The sequence below is a fragment of the Cherax quadricarinatus genome, chromosome 28, assembly GCF_038502225.1.
Source record: "Cherax quadricarinatus isolate ZL_2023a chromosome 28, ASM3850222v1, whole genome shotgun sequence".
NCBI lineage: Eukaryota > Metazoa > Arthropoda > Malacostraca > Decapoda > Parastacidae > Cherax > Cherax quadricarinatus.
Genome location: NC_091319.1, coordinates 16,879,948 through 16,896,578, shown reverse-complemented (window position 1 = coordinate 16,896,578; position 16,631 = coordinate 16,879,948). Strand labels below are relative to the sequence as shown.

At 39.3% G+C, this 16,631-nt stretch overlaps 1 protein-coding gene across 35 annotated transcripts in view; it reads right to left on the bottom strand.

Moving 5' to 3' along the window:
- Positions 1 to 16,631, bottom strand: part of baz (par-3 family cell polarity regulator) — a 713,284-nt gene that overhangs the window by 144,305 nt on the left and 552,348 nt on the right. For all 35 annotated transcript variants that reach the window (XM_053782976.2, XM_053782988.2, XM_053782958.2 and 32 more), the window contains 5 exons: positions 8,678 to 8,829; positions 7,436 to 7,636; positions 5,984 to 6,129; positions 5,537 to 5,766; positions 2,002 to 2,241 (listed from right to left, as the gene is read on the bottom strand). In XM_053782976.2, coding sequence (XP_053638951.1) covers positions 2,002 to 2,241; positions 5,537 to 5,766; positions 5,984 to 6,129; positions 7,436 to 7,636; positions 8,678 to 8,829 — 969 coding nt within the window. The remainder of the gene's footprint in view (positions 1 to 2,001; positions 2,242 to 5,536; positions 5,767 to 5,983; positions 6,130 to 7,435; positions 7,637 to 8,677; positions 8,830 to 16,631) is intronic.

The following is a 16,631-nucleotide window of genomic DNA, read 5'->3' as shown; positions in this document are numbered from 1 at the left end:
ACCTAAAGAAAGGCTTGTTCAACACACTTTTTGCTTCAAATGAGCAACCCATCATTAAGCATGCAGTACTGGGGCAAATCCTCATCTAGTTAAATACAAAACGAAACTAAAGAAAATACATTGGAATGCACACAGTTTGGTGACTGAATTGAGGAGAATGATCTGTAAACAAGAAACGAAAGCTGCTAGGCATCACATGGCTGAAGAACACAGGTTATCTGAAAGTTACCATAAGACTATTATGGGGATTACCGCCCTCATGGCCCAGTACCAAACTTAGCCTCCTGATTAATAGCCTGGCCAACCAGGCAGTTGGTGGCAGCTGCACACAGTCCAACATAGGTTCCACAGCCTAGCTGATCAGGAACTACATAAGGATATGATTATGACAAATTTACCTAGGGCATAGACAGTTAAGACAAGAACAAGTTCTTTACCAAAACTGCAACAAATAAGCCACAGCTTCAACAGTAACTAAAGCCCATGAGGAGAGAAATCAGTGAAGCCAGTCAAAGTACTCTAGGAAACAAGGCCAAGAGAAGTCTTTCAAGCATGGCAAACAAACTGTCAAAACCTTCTATCAATGAAAAAGTGGTAAAAAACCGAGTACGTATGTATATGAGTATGTGTACATACCTAATTTTGTGTGTGTGCAGGGGGGGGGGGCTGCAGTGTGCATAAAAGGGAGGAGGGAGAGAAGAAGGAGTTAGAGAGGGGAAAGAGAGAGAGGGGGGAGGGAGAGAGGGAGAGAGGGAGAGAGAGGGGAGGGAGAGAGGGAGAGAGGGGGGAGGGAGAGAGGGGGGAGGGAGAGGGGGGGAGGGAGAGAGGGGGAGGGAGAGAGGGGGGGAGGGAGAGGGGGGGGGAGGGAGAGAGGGGGGGAGGGAGAGAGGGGGGGAGGGAGAGAGGGGGGGGAGGGAGAGAGGGGGGGGAGGGAGAGAGGGAGGAGGGAGAGAGGGGGAGGGAGGGGGAGGGAGAGAGGGGGAGGGAGAAAGGGGGGGGAGGGAGAGAAGGGAGAGGGGGGGAGAGAGAGGAGGAGGGAGAGAGAGGGGAGGGAGGGAGGGAGAGAGAGGGGAGGAAGGGAGGGAGAGAGAGGGGAGGAAGGGAGGGAGAGAGAGGGGAGTGTGGGAGGGAGAGAAAGAGGGGGAAGGAGGGAAAGAGTGAGAGGAAAAGGGAGAGAGGAAGAGGGGGAGAGGAGGAAGAGGGGGGAAAGAAGAGGAGGGGAAAGAAGGGGAGGGAAGAGTGAGAAGGGGTGGGAAGAGTGAGGAAAAAAAGAAAAAGAACAACCCTTGCAACCACTCCAGTTATGTGGATGAATGGTTCAGAGAACCGATAAGTTGATAAATTAGACACATATGCAACACTTGGGTATCTTTATTGAGATACCCAAGTGTTGCAGACAATCCAGTTATGTCCAAGTATAGAAAGAGACGATGGAACACCATTTACGGTAGCTAAATCTTGAGGTACTGGCATTTGTGTTTAAGTGCTCAATTACAAAATATAACCTAATACTTACTTGTAAAATAAACCAGAACTTAAAAGTAACACCTCAGGTACATACATGCACAAACTATTCCATGAGCTTCTAATGTTAAGATCTTGAAATATTCCAAGGTAGCACACAATTACAAAAAGATATTGGACTTAGGTATATAATTACAACTTTCTTACAACCTAGTCTTCTGGCAATAACTTAGGTGACAGTACTAGATTAACTACCACAAATTACAGTAATACAACTATACTGTAACCAAGTGTGTAATTGTACATAACTGCACTATACATCATATAAACTGTTAAATAAGCAAAACTCAATGGAACATTTTTGCCTTGCATACAAGTACATACACTGTATCTACAGTATACAGCTTACAACAAGTGAAATAAGACTGATTATACATTAGGCTCAACTAACAATCAACAACTATAAGCCCTACAAACAAATAATTTTAAAAGCAATGCCATTAATCTTAGCTGATTTTACTAACAATAATTACATACCAATTGTCTGGGTAGTTTCGGGCTAGAAGGCTTGTCAGTTTCTGATACTTCAACTATCCCACTGCCTGGGTCTCCATTACGCTGGTCTTGACGTGACACAGTGAGAGTTGCTGCTCCACCTATTGGAATTTGTCGGAGAAGACCTGCAACATCTGACTGACTGCGACCCGTCACTTCTACACCATTAACTTCTAAAAGACGATCACCAATACGCAGTGTGCCATCTTCAATGGCAGCTCCCTGAGGATAAAAAAAAAATGTATTGTATTGTGCCTATTCCTTTAAATCCTTGCAATATCCAATCAATACTACTGAAGAAATAACAGAAGAGTAAATGCTAGATTCAGTAGGTGGCTGGTAATGGCAAACTGTCATGGATAAAGACAAAATTGTTTTGCTGTGATCATAACACTGGACAATTCTGTAACTAACAGATTTTGTTGTTTCTGAATCAACTGTCCCAACAAATTTTGTCCATGTGATAAATGGTTTAAAACTGACAAGTTGAAGATTGAGACACTTATGTAACATATGGAAATCTTTGCTGAAGAAACGTTTCACCACACAGTGGTGTCATCGGTCTGATACAAATCAGAAAGGTGTAAGGAGAGGAGTGAGGTAATCAGATTCCCATATGTTGCGTAAGTGCCTCAATCTTCAACTTGTTGGTTTTAAACCATTTATCACATCTGTCAGAGACTGCAACATCATGGGATCTTGATACAAAGAATTCTTCAACACTTGTCCAATCTTTGGACGAAGACCTACTTTGACAAGTGGATGGTACCACTATGACCCTGCCTCCTCCTGCTTCGCCTCACCTGACTACAGTATATACGTAAGCCACTTCTACGGCCCTATGCTGTACTTTATACAAGATTGATGGACCGAACACATCGGCTCCAGGCTGAGGGACTGATTACCTCAAACTCCTCCTCTCCTTACACCTTTCTGATTTGTATTGGACTGATGAAGCCACTGTGTGGCAAAACGTTTCTTCAATAAAGAGTCCCATGTGTTGCCTAAGTGTCTCAAGCTTCAAATTTTGTCCAATATTTCCAAAGTCTGCTATAAATCATATTTTTGTAACATTTCCTTTTTAAATTTAGGAAACCTCCTTAGAGTGGGCCACAGGGGAAGAATGACTCCTGACACCACTTGCATGTTCACAAGTAGAACAGTAATAAAAAAAATGCAATGAACATTATTCCATAATGCCATAAACTGAAGTCTGAGTACAGTAGGAACGATGCAAGACAAATCAGTACAAAAAGCACATTTGACTTAAAATGATAATCATTTTTGTGAACACCTAATTTTTTAATTACCTGTGATATACTTGTGACTGGCTGAAAGATTCTTCCCAATCCTGTACCCACATTTGAGGCTTGGCTTTTCTATTGCTTGTCTGATTAACCATTCTGTTGTTGCTGGCGACCCACTACCCACATGTAGTATGTAGGATTGTGGATGAGCAAGGTTTTAAGAGTAGGTAGGGGATGTGTAGATCAAGTGTTTACATTGAAGCATATATGTGAACAGTATTTAGATAAAGGTAGGGAAGTTTTTATTGCATTTATGGATTTAGAAAAGGCATATGATAGAGTGGAGAGGGGAGCAATGTGGCAGATGTTGCAAGTACAGGTACCATCCGACTTACGACCAAGCTTGGTTCCAACCAACCGGTCGTAAGTCAAAATGGACGTAAGTCGAGTGGGTGGCCGGGTGGGTGGTTGGCTGACTGAATGTGGCTGTCTCTCTCTCTATATCTCTCTCTCTATCTCTCTCTCTGTATCTCTCTCTGTATCTCTCTCTGTATCTCTCTCTGTATCTCTCTCTGTATCTCTCTCTGTATCTCTCTCTGTATCTCTCTCTGTATCTCTCTCTGTATCTCTCTCTCTGTATCTCTCTCTCTGTATCTCTCTCTGTATCTCTCTCTGTATCTCTCTCTGTATCTCTCTCTGTATCTCTCTCTGTATCTCTCTCTGTATCTCTCTCTGTATCTCTCTCTGTATCTCTCTCTGTATCTCTCTCTGTATCTCTCTCTGTATCTCTCTCTCTGTATCTCTCTCTGTATCTCTCTCTCTGTATCTCTCTCTGTATCTCTCTCTGTATCTCTCTCTGTATCTCTCTCTCTGTATCTCTCTCTCTGTATCTCTCTCTCTGTATCTCTCTCTCTGTATCTCTCTCTCTGTATCTCTCTCTCTGTATCTCTCTCTCTGTATCTCTCTCTGTATCTCTCTCTGTATCTCTCTCTGTATCTCTCTCTGTATCTCTCTCTGTATCTCTCTCTGTATCTCTCTCTGTATCTCTCTCTGTATCTCTCTTTGTATCTCTCACAGGTACACGTAAGTGAAGTTATCATACATAGTATAAATTACCTAGGATAACCCAAAATTTCCAGACAAAGTGCTATACAGTGGCTCTGTGCTCCAGTGCCCTAAATTAATAATAATATTAATAATTAATTATTATTATTATTACAATAATACATATGTACTAATAATAATATTATTATTAAATTATTTTATAATAATCGTGTCCACTCATTACTTACCTTAAAATATCTGTAGTCTTAATGTAGAGTGAGATGCGAGTAAACAAGATTAAATGAATAAACGGGAGAGAGAATGAGTGTAGAAGCTTCACGAGTTATGTAAACAAACGTTGTTATTGTTGTTTTGTTACCAGCCCGGACACGAGTGGTTTTTGTTCACTCTGTCAAGCCGACCAGAAAAACATCTCATATTTGTTAATTTATGTGTTTATATGTTTATATGTTATGTAGCATGTTTATTATATAATTTTGAAAAAAAAATCTTAATGTGCCTCAGTGATTATTATTGAGTTATTATCACTATTAATATGGCATCTTCAAGACCAATTACACTGAAGAATTGAGCCACTAATGCAACATATGGGAATCTTTATTGAAGAAACGTTTTGCCACACAGTGGCTTCATCAGTCCAATACAAAGTAGAAATGGGTAAGTTTGAGGTAATCAGTCCCTCAACCTGGAATCGATGTGTTCAGTCCATCACTCTTGTAAGAAATGCAGCATAGGGCCAGAGAGGTGGCTTATATACTGCAGTCAGATGAGGTGAAGCAGGAGGAGGTGGGATCACAGTGGGACCTGCCACTAGTGTAAGTAGGTCGTCGTCCAAAGGTTGGGCAAGCGTTAAGTCTTTGTATCAAGATCCCATGATGTTGCAGTGTCTGACAGATGTGACTTGATGAGCTGTTGGAGTGTGAGCAAGGTAATATTTTGTGAATGGATTCAGGGAAACCAGTTAACTGGACTTGAGTCCTGGAGGTGAAAATACAGTGCCTGCAGTCCAAAGGAGGGGTTTGAGATACTTGTTGTTTAGTGGGATATCTAAACTGTTATATCTGTGTGCCTCTGGCATGCAGATAGAAGTAGGAGTGTATTATGTACCAATGTTTTCATAAAGTAATAGAAATTTATAAGATAGCCAAGTGAATAATGTGAATGTGTCACACATTCAAAATGGAAATAAAAAAAATTATGCTAACCTTTGGTAGGATATTTTTTATATAAATTGGTGCTTCACCACCAGCTGGGTTATCTCTTGTAGTTATGGAAAACCCAAGACCATGTGGTCCTTTGGTAAGATGCACAGTCACCTTACGCCCTAATTTTCTAGTATTACTTTGAAGGATAACTGCTTGCGTTCGGGATGATAGAGATGCTGGAGGAACTTTCCTGGTGGGCATAACACTAGCCACCTTTGCACCACCTACCACTGGAAAAAACAAGAAAATGCATAGTTCAGGTGCATTAGGATGATCAAGTTGAGCATTTCTGTCTCTAATTTCAGTGCTACTTTCTAAATAAAATCTCCAGACCCACTTTCATAGTTTACTATACATTTTACAATATAATGTAATTGAAACACTGCAGAATAATTATAATCTAATATAAAACCTACAAAGATAACTTTTTTTAAACAAGTTTCTTACATCTCTCCTCTCCTTCAACAAGCTCATCTGAAGACAATGTTAAAGATCCTTGGTGATGGTGGTTAGTGTCTCGGAGGTCTGGTCTTTTTATTACTTGCAGACGAAGTTCAGGGGTTAACATGGCATCTTTAAAAATTTCTTGAGCCCTGGTAAGAAGAGTTTATAAAAAAAAATTACTTTTGAGAAACAGTACAGGTCGAGTATCCCTTATATGAAATGCTTAGAGCCAATATGTCTTGGATTTCAGAATATAACGAGTTTGGGGATGGGACCCAAGTTGAATCACAAAAGCCATTTGTGTTTCACACAGAGCTTATGCAAGCTGTTGAGGTAGTTTGGACATTTAAGAGAGGATGGAGTGAAATAGGATGACTTGGAGGGTGTATAAATCTGTAGTGGAGGGAGGGCAGAGTAGGGGTCACCTTAAGAAAGGTTGGAGGGAGGGGGTAAAAGGTTGTTTTGTGTGCGAGGGGTTTGGACATCCAGCAGGCATGAGTGAGCATGTTCGATAGGAGTGAAGGCAAATGGTGTTTTGGAACTTGACAAGCTGTTAGAGTGAGGTGTGTTGGTGTGAAGGGATTCAGGGAAACTGGTTAGCCAGACTTGAGTCCTGGGGGTAGGAAGTACAGTGCCTGTACTCTGTAGGAGGGATGTGGATATCTGCAGTTTGGAGGGGCATGTGAACTGTAGCATTCATACACCTCTGGCAATAGTGTGATGAAGTGAATAATGGTGAAAATGTTTCTTTCTTGGGTTGCCCTACATCAGTGGGACACAGTGGTAAAAAAAAAAGACATCTTATACACACAGCCTGAAGGTAGTTTCATACAATATTTTTCAATAAAAAAAGCAACATAGCAGCACTGGTAGAATACCTGCATCAGTGCTTTTAAAAAAAAAAGCAAGTTTTCATTCTCCACATAAGATACTGTGTTTTGATTAAGAGGCTACTGCACACTGGTTTTTTCTTATCACTGTTACCCATAGGGGTATCTTCAGGCCTTTTTGACCTTTTCAACAATATTTTCCCACCATAGAGCAGAGAATAAGAGCAAAAATGTGGTAATCACAGTGAGTAATGTACAGGGGTCAAGTAGTGATGACTGTTGATAAACTGGTGCCATCAGTGTCAGAGCCCCACACAGTATGTGATGTCACATGTCACAACTGTTTGGGTACACAGAGACCTGCGCAACACCTGGGAACCTCCCCAGGATAATACTAATGGAATTTCCATTAGTAACATGATGTCAGCGCTTGAAAAAAAATTAGAATTTCAGAATTTATCGAATTTCAGAATTTCGGATAAGGGATTCACAACCTGTATTTATATTAAAATGGAGAAAAACATAAGAAGAAAAATATTTTAAATGTTTTAACATCATGTCACATGGCACTATTAAGAAAATCTAAATTCACCATATAAAATAATTTCATAAAAGTATAGCTTACTTCTGGAATGTTATATTATTTAGAGGTTTTCCATTGATTTCTATAATTCTATCATGAACTTCTATTCTACCATCCCGTGCTATTCTTCCACCCGACTCCACACCTTCCACCAGCAGACCTTGGTCATGACCTCTGCCATCTGTACTAGGAATCACATGGATTCCTAGAGGACCTCTGTCATTGCTTAGCACCACCAACATGCTGGAATACATAATGTTTAAAAATTATCATTTTGCAAAGTAAGAATTATCAATGTAACAGAGTAAAGCCTCTCATTAACGGACCTATTGTTAACAGATTTCAGCAATTTCAGACAAAAAAAATTGGCCAGACTAATGTTGGGAGCATCATCAGTCTGTAATTCCAGATTTTGTCTATATATAGAGAGCATCCAGTTATCTTCTGAAGCATCGGACAATCCAATGATTCTGATAATTATCAAGTATGAGCCAGAGCAACCATATCCAGGACGTCTGCTTTTATCATTCCCTGAGCCATATGCCTCCTGCAGCAGTTTACTGTTTGTGCTCACTCAGTCTCCAACTTTCCTTGGATTTGGTGTTGTGTGAATTTATTAACAAGAGGAAATGTGTGGCTCTCAGTGTTAAACAAAAACTTTAACTAATAAAGAGGGTTGAGTCTGACATCTTAGTGGCATGAGTATGTGAGAAATATGGAAATAAACAGTGTCTGATAATGTAGAAGCAAGGACAAATTTACAGACTATGCTCTTGAGTTTAGTGCAGATGCTAGCCATAAAGCATATGAAAATGGTCAATGATAAAAAGCTTGAAGAAGCAATGCATAAATGTTATGTTCAACAATGTTCTGTTAATGTTCATAGTGTTAAATAAAGTTATTCTGAATCATTACTATCGATCATAGCCCTTTACACACCTCTCTAACGTGAAACAGTAAGTAAAATTACTGTAAATGATACACAGTGCAATAAAATTACTACACAGTAGTGCTATACTGTAATACTACAGGTTACTTTACCCATATTCTTAGTATCCAGTTATCTTCTGGGTCAGCGGACCAAGTCCGTTGGTTCAGAAGACAACCAGATAAACATGAAAAATAAATTTCATTATTCAAAAGTTTCAGACAATCAGCATTATTGTACACCCCCTCCCCTTCCCTACTAGTCCGTTAATTAGAGGGTTCATTGTAATTGTAACCTCAACTTAGCAGGTATAAGCATACACCAACATGACACAGATAAAACACACATGAACTTACATATTATTGGAGTCATCATGAGAAGGATTTCGGGAGTGTAATGGTGAGGAGGCTGACCCTCCAAGGGGCTCTCTTCGCCTCCCTTCACTTACAGCCAAGGCTTTGTCTGCTGCATCTGCCCATCGAGCCATTGCAGGGTTGTCAGACAGTACCTGCACATAGAGACACTTCTGTTTTCAACATAGCTTTCTGACACCATACAAGATATGTGCTACTAAGTATAAATTTTCAAATGTTAATTAATAGCATTTTACAAAGTGTTCACCTAAACACATTAAACCTTTCCTACTGTATGGAGAAGAATTTGAGTAGCAACATTTCTTATTATGAAATGCTTAAGACCAAAAAGAAGCATTAAACAGGACCTTCCCTTGAGTCAGGTTTGCTTATTTTACCTGTAAAGTGCAAACTTTTTGGCTATTCAACACTTTAAACACAGTCCATTTCTAATATTATTAAATTTATAGAATTATCATCAACCTGCTACTGTTGTGACCAGTTTACTATCACATTACATAACTAACAATCACAGTTAAATTTACTATTCAAAATCTCTCTTTCACATACCGCTATGAATATTCATAATTTGTTCAATGTCATTGGCTGTCAGCAAATTAAATCTAGACAAAAAGGGAAACATCCCCACCATATATGTCAAAAGAGATGCTAGGGCCTTAGTCAGATAAGCACCCTGTGGAGCGAGTTGCAGCCCTCCTGTTACCAGTCCAGGCGAGTACAGCTAAGGAGCAAGTCTGTCTTCCACTGAATAACCAGCATAATACATAAAATGAATTTTCTACAAACACACCACTTCAGCCTGTCTTCCTAGATTTTCTAATCTTGATACTGTAGCCTCACAGATTCTCACTCATGCATTCTATATTTACCTTTAAGGTTGCTTATCTGCTTTAAAGCAAAATTTAGAATGCCAACACAACCATTCCAATCCCATATTTGTAACCTGGTTACTGTATTATCTTTATATTTGCTAAAATATTAAATAAGGGCCTAAGTATGATGTCACTAAAGTAAGAGACTTGTAAGGTTTTGACTTTGTTATGCTTAAGGAGAAAAACCTAGTAAGAGGCTATGTAATATTTATTTTCCATTTGCATCTTATGAAATCCTACCATAACATACGGAAGAATGCATTTGAGATACAAGGTGTTCCAATATTCTTAAACTTTTAGGAAGTAATAACATCAACATTACCTCATTTCTAACTTGAAATAGGTGACAGGCTGGGATGTGGTATAACAGTAAAATTATGTATGTTTAAGAAGCTTGACATTAAAATGTAATACTGAACAATTATTTGTATCGAAATTTTTAAATGTAATACTGTACAATTATTTGTATCAGAGTAATTTTTTAAATAAAGTTAATGATAAGCTAGCTTGTGGCAAAGTATTGTGGTACCTTGACTTACGAGTTTAATTCGCTCCGTGACTCAGCTCGTAACTTAATTTGCTCATATATCAAATCAATTCTCCCCATTGAATTTAACTGAAATGCCATTAAGCCATTCCAGCCCCCAAACAACCACCCCAATTTTTTATGTTTTTTTAAACAAGAAAAATGTATTAAAAAATAAGAAATTATTTTTGCCTTTTTTGCCAGGTCCCAGCAACATTTTAGAAATGGTGGAGTATAATGAAACTCCTTGAAACACAGTGTAAGATATCGCTCCACTACCAATGGAGTGACACTCGTGGAGTGACATTTAATGATCATGCACTGCCTTTATTTTTCACTGTTATACATTAACATGTCTGGCTATCTGTATCTGTCTGTCTGTATCTGTCTGTATCTGTCTGTATCTGTCTGTCTGTATCTGTCTGTATCTGTCTGTCTGTATCTGTCTGTCTGTATCTGTCTGTATCTGTCTGTCTGTATCTGTCTGTATCTGTCTGTCTGTATCTGTCTGTATCTGTCTGTCTGTATCTGTCTGTATCTGTCTGTCTGTATCTGTCTATCTGTATCTGTCACTCCACTGCCAATGGAGTGTCACTCATGGAGTGACATTTGATTATCATGCACTGCCTTGGAATTATTTTTCACTGTTACAAATAAACATGTCTGTATTTGTTTATGTCTATCTGTTTCTATCTGTATTTGTCTATCTGTCTGTTTAGCTCGATGTTTATCTCTGTCTCTACTTATCTGTCTTTCTGTCTGCCTGAGTTTCTATCTTCCTCTCTCTCTACTTGTCTCTGTCTCAGAGAGCCACTCATGAACCAACAGGTATTACACATGATGCAGAGTCGGTCATGTCTGATTCCTGAACAAGTGAAAATGTGTATTACTTGCCAGTCAGGCTTATTATGCCTTATATCTCCAAGCATAGCATAGCACTTTGGTCTGGATTTTTTGGGTTATCCTAGGTAATTTATGCTATGTATAGCTGTATTTGTGTGTACCTGTGAGATAGAGACAGACAGAGATAGACACACAGATAGATACAGACAGACAGAAGGATATAAAGTCAGCCAAAGCAAATCAGCCAGCCAGCCAGCCAGCTGGCCACCCAACCAGATGGCCTGCTGAACATGTATTACGCATGTTCCAGAATGGTTTCTCTTTACTTAGGGTATACATTATAGTAGAACATTCTGGCAGGATGACACTACCATTGGTATCAAAATTGAAAGGAGGTTACACATTGGTTATTATCGAGGTCTTTGATATTTCCTCTCTCCTGCGAGTGGCAGCATATCTGAAGCTCACTCTTAACTCAGATTTTGGCTCGCAACTCAAAGCAGAAAATTGACCGAGTGACGGCTCATAACTCTGAGAACTCGTAAGTTGGGGCACTCTCAAGTTGAGGTACCACTGTAAATTTACAAATAATAATCAGTCTTTAATTCACTGATTAAACCACAAAATTTTCTTTGATAACCACAGTTTGATACTTTCCTTGGTAAATGTGTTCTTATTTTACCAAGTCGTTACTTACTTTTAAAACTGATTTATCAATACTATATATTCTCAGGCATAACCCCAACCAGTGCAGAAGTTAATCCCCAACGTTTCTGCCAAATAATTAATTTTTCATATGCTGTATCTTATGTACAAGTCTACTCTACTTTTTTGAGATTTTTCCACAGGGTCGCATGGTTCTAATTTGAAATATACTCCAGACAAAATCTGAAGAAATAAAACAATGAAAATGCAAAGAGCTCTGAAAACTTCAAAATATCTGACAAAAGAGGCATATTCAGCCCAAATACTTGCTAACTCTAAGAACAAAGGTTCAGTACAGTAGGTCTTGTTCATGTTAGGTAAGTGTTACTCACATTAAACTATTACAGAACATCTATTCAGTGAGTCTGTCTTCTCATGCCAGGCAGGGCCTACTCACACTGCAACAAGCCTACTGGTTCATGCCAGGCAAACCCCACTTACATCAAACTATTCCCATCCCATCTTTTGCCAAATTCACTTCTTCCTTCTTTTCTTTTGTTGTGTACTTGTATAGAGGCACTCTCACCAATTATCTTATCATTTCCAACAAAATGCAATAACCTGAAATCACAACACACATTCTCATTAACAGTCAGTATATCAAAAACACTGATAGTTTGCTTATGTTCAAATTAATTTATGGTGGGAACTACAGTGCTTGCACTCTAAAGGAGGGGTTTGGTATATCTGCTGTTTAGAGTGACACCTAAACTGTTGTATCTGCAAGACAGTGACAGTGTGAATGATGGCAAATGTGTTTCTTTTACAAGCCACCCTGCCTTGGTGGGAGAAGGCCAACGTATTTAAAAAAATTCATGTATTATTATAATCAAAAAGAAGTGCTGAACCAAAGTTCATGTACAAATTGGTAAAGAAGTGTAGATTCATTATTTATGTTGTCCTGTTTGTTGGTACAGTATCCATTCAAGTCTATTAAATGTCAGCAGTTGGTGGATGGAGGAGGGCAAGGATGGCTAGCCATAGGGGGAGAGAACTGGGGAACAGGCAGATGACATTTTCTCTCTCCATGCAATTACCTTCAGCACTCTATCAAACCGTAATTAACGGAACTAATATTTTCGGACATCCTATGCATTTTATATTTATAAAGAAATAAAATATTAGTCATGAGGATGGAAATAATGGCCAATCTAGCAACTCTACAGTGAATCCTTGTTTTTTGCTTCTGTTGTTCTATAAAGGCTACAACAGCTTATGCCATATGTGCCCTACTACCAGAAATCTGGTGAATTTATTCCCCAAATTGGGGTGAGTAACAGAGAGGAAACAAATTTCCTCCAAAAAAGAAGCAGGAAAAGTTATGTTCCTATTCAAATCAACCACACAGAGCCAGACACCCATTCCTGACCCTTACTCTAACGACAGGCTTTTCCCAAACCTGCAAGAGCTGATGTATGATGCAACAACCAACTACTGCAAGCTGTGTATGAGTATAAGCATCCTATGGATAAGTTATGCTTTTCTCATTGCAGTAAATTATGCATGCATGTTAAAAATAATTAATGTCAACCTAGCCTAGGCCTGGTCAAGGACTGGGCTGTTGGGGCACTGACCCCCAGAACACCCTCTAGGTAGGTGGGTAACTGAACCAAACATGAATGATAAATTACAAGTAATAATCCTCCCTCCTAAGGAGGGAAGATTACTTGTAGCAGAGCTGGTGTGGGCCTTCCTGGAGCCTGACTATGATATCTTAAGACTATCTCCAGTATCAAGTTTGTGAGAAATGGGAGAGTAGCTGTGATACCTTAACACAGGTTCTCTGGTTTGTGCTGCAGTACCTAATGTTAGTTCCCCAATACCTTCACACCCTAGTTCTGTTAAGGGACTAGCCTCTATAGAGACCATTTGGTGCATGTTCCAATGGGAGGTGACCTCTAGCCAGAAGTTACGGGGGAGAGGGACAGAGGCCTTTATAAACTCAGGGAAAAGTAACCAGAAAGACTGAGAAAAGCTCTTCCAGGTGCACAGCTGGGAGGCTGTGAGAGCTGACTTGGTGAGGAGCCTTGGTTGGGCACAGACCTGTAGCTCTGTGTGAGGACTTGATAGCTGGATTCAGTACGAGGTCTCCTAAGAATTCTACCTTATACTTTAAGTTAATATTCCATTCCGAATGCCAATTGTATTCCCCAGTCTCAATATTCTTGCACTACCCTAGTTATCTTAGTACCAGATCCCTTTCTTTGGCCAAGTATACTGTTGTAATAAGTAGTATTAATAATTGTAAGTGAGTGGAATAATGCATGAACTTCACCCATTTTTAATGTGTTACTCTGTATAAGACTGATCTGCGAGTAATATACCGAGTACAGTTTCCCTTGTAGTGTCTAGTGAGGTAAGATGTCCATGCTGGCTTAACACATTAAGTAAATATTGAGGGTAAAAAGGGTCTATCTTTCTTGCTCAGGATATGACAAACAGGCCTCCCTTGAACCTCATCGGGCCTCCCTGGAGCTTGACCAGCACAAATGAAACCACTGGATATAGTAAAATTTACAGACCGGGCCGCGGGGGCGTTGACCCCCGAAACTCTCTCCAGGTAAACTCCAGGTATAAATATATTGGGGAAGGAAGGCAAGGTAGGGGTTGTCCCCAAAAAGGTTGGAGGGGAGTGAGTAAAGGAAGTTTTGTGGGCGAGGGGCTTGGACTTCCAGCAAGCATGTGTGAACGTGTTAGATAGGAGTGAATGGAGACTAATCGTTTTTGGGACCTGACAAGCTGTTGGAGTGTGAGCATGTTAATATTCTGTGGAGGGATTCAGGGAAACCAGTTAGCCAGACTTGAGTCCTGGAAACAAAGTACAATGCCTGCATTTTAAAGGAGGGGTTCAGGATACTTGCAGTTTGGAAGGACATCTAAACTGTTGTATCTGAGCACCTCTGCAAAGACAATGATTATGTATGAGTGACGGTGAGTTTTGAATAATGAAAGTTTTTTTTTCTTTCTTTTTGGGTCACCCTGCCTTGGTGGGAAATGGCTAAGTGTATATAAAAAAAAAAAAAAAAAAAAAAAAAAAATTTGGCCCTGATTTTTTACTTAAAAATCTGGTCTCAACTTAATCCTATATTCAGGTACATACAGTATACAGAAGCACTCATATTCAGCATTTTATTTACAGAAATTAAAATCCTAAACAAATGTTTAATGGCAATCCTTGAAGTTTGAGTTATTTGTAGAATATCTATATCCAGTTCAGGGTAAAGGGCATCTGCTCCCTGTGACCAGGTCTCAGAAAATGCCTTCCAATTGATGCCTAATCAATTAGGCTGTTTGTGCAGGCCACATGCATTTCAACATAGGCACCACAGGCCTACTGATCAAGAATTAACTTTGAACTTAAACAGTTTCCTCTAGAAGATAAGTAGGGGCTTGTTGGTAATTACCCTTAGGTATGAAGGGTATTGAAGACTTCATTTCTTCATAAATACCAGGTTATCTTTTAGGGTGGTTATGGCATCCCTGCTTTTCACCGGGAGTATTTTGCACCATCTGACAAGCCTCTGTCTTTCATAGGGAAGGATTCTGGTCTTCAGATTTGGGATCAATCCCTCCCAGAATTTTCCAGGTGTAAATTCTGACAAGTCTTTCTTGCCTACATTCCGGGGAAGAAGTACAGTTCAAGGGATTTTAGGTATTCCCAATAATATAAGCACCTGATTAAATTTATAATTTGCAATGAAGGTTCTCCTTGCATTCTCCACATCCACAATTTTGTATGCCTTAAAGGAGCTGTTTGAGAAAACCAATATTAGAGTCTAGAGAACAAGCGACTTCAAGAGAGCATCATTCATGGTTTCGCTTATATCTTGAAGGTCAAGCTGTAAGTGGTAAATTTTAGCCTAGATATGGGAAAATAGATCTGCACAGTGAGTGTGCATAGTATAAAAACAAATGCTGCCCAAAGCACTGCATGATGAAGAAAGCAAATCTCTGACAGTGCATTTGCTTTAAAATAGCAAATTTGAGGTGTTTCCTATGATGGTTTTCAGGGTTTTATTGGCTGTTTCTTGTTATCATTTGATAGGATGAGAAATGTTTTACTGAAAGAGAGATCTTGGTTAGTTTCAGGAGCAGAAGTAACTTGAAACTGAGCTCAAAGTAATAGAAATAATAAATTTTGGCTCATTTTTCCTGAGAATGGGTAAGGCCCCCCTATACCCACTGGTTTGTTTTATGGTTTTTTAATAGGTCTGATTCAATTATTGTGATGCCCTAAACCATGATCAATCATTCCTGGTTATATGTTATTATCTGGAGAATAAGAGAATTTTTTCAATTTCTGTGTGATTATGAATTCAAAATTAAAGGCAAGTGTAATATAAGAGAGCAGCAATATGTGATTAATGAACAGGGGAAATGTTTTAGTGCCAGGAATGTCTACAGTGTTCATTTTGGACTACAATGGAACCTCAGTACTTTAACGGCTCCCTACTCAAACAATTCGGTATTCGAACGCTTTGCTCTGTAAACAAATTGCTTGGTAGTTGACCGTTTGCTCAGTACTCGACCATACAAGCACGACCTGTCAGAACTTTGCTGTAAACTATTTCGTATTTCTTCACATTTTTTGATGTTTTTTATATTACAGGTCAGTTGTCACAAATTCGGCATCACTGGGACCTGTAGTGTGCCAGATTACAGAGTGGTTAGGTTAGAATACACTTATAAAGTTAACCAACTTAACTTACACATAAAAGTTCATTGAACATTGGCAAACATCAAACATTTCTGCTACTTTGAGCTCGATTTCAAGGTACTTTTCGTGAAATCAATCAAAATCATATCTATTATATTTTTTTATTATCACACTGGCCGATTCCCACCAAGGCAGGGTGGCCCGAAAAAGAAAAACTTTCACCATCATTCACTCCATCACTGTCTTGCCAGAAGGGTGCTTTACACTACAGTTTTTAAACTGCAACATTAACACCCCTCCTTCAGAGTGCAGGCACTGTACTTCCCATCTCCA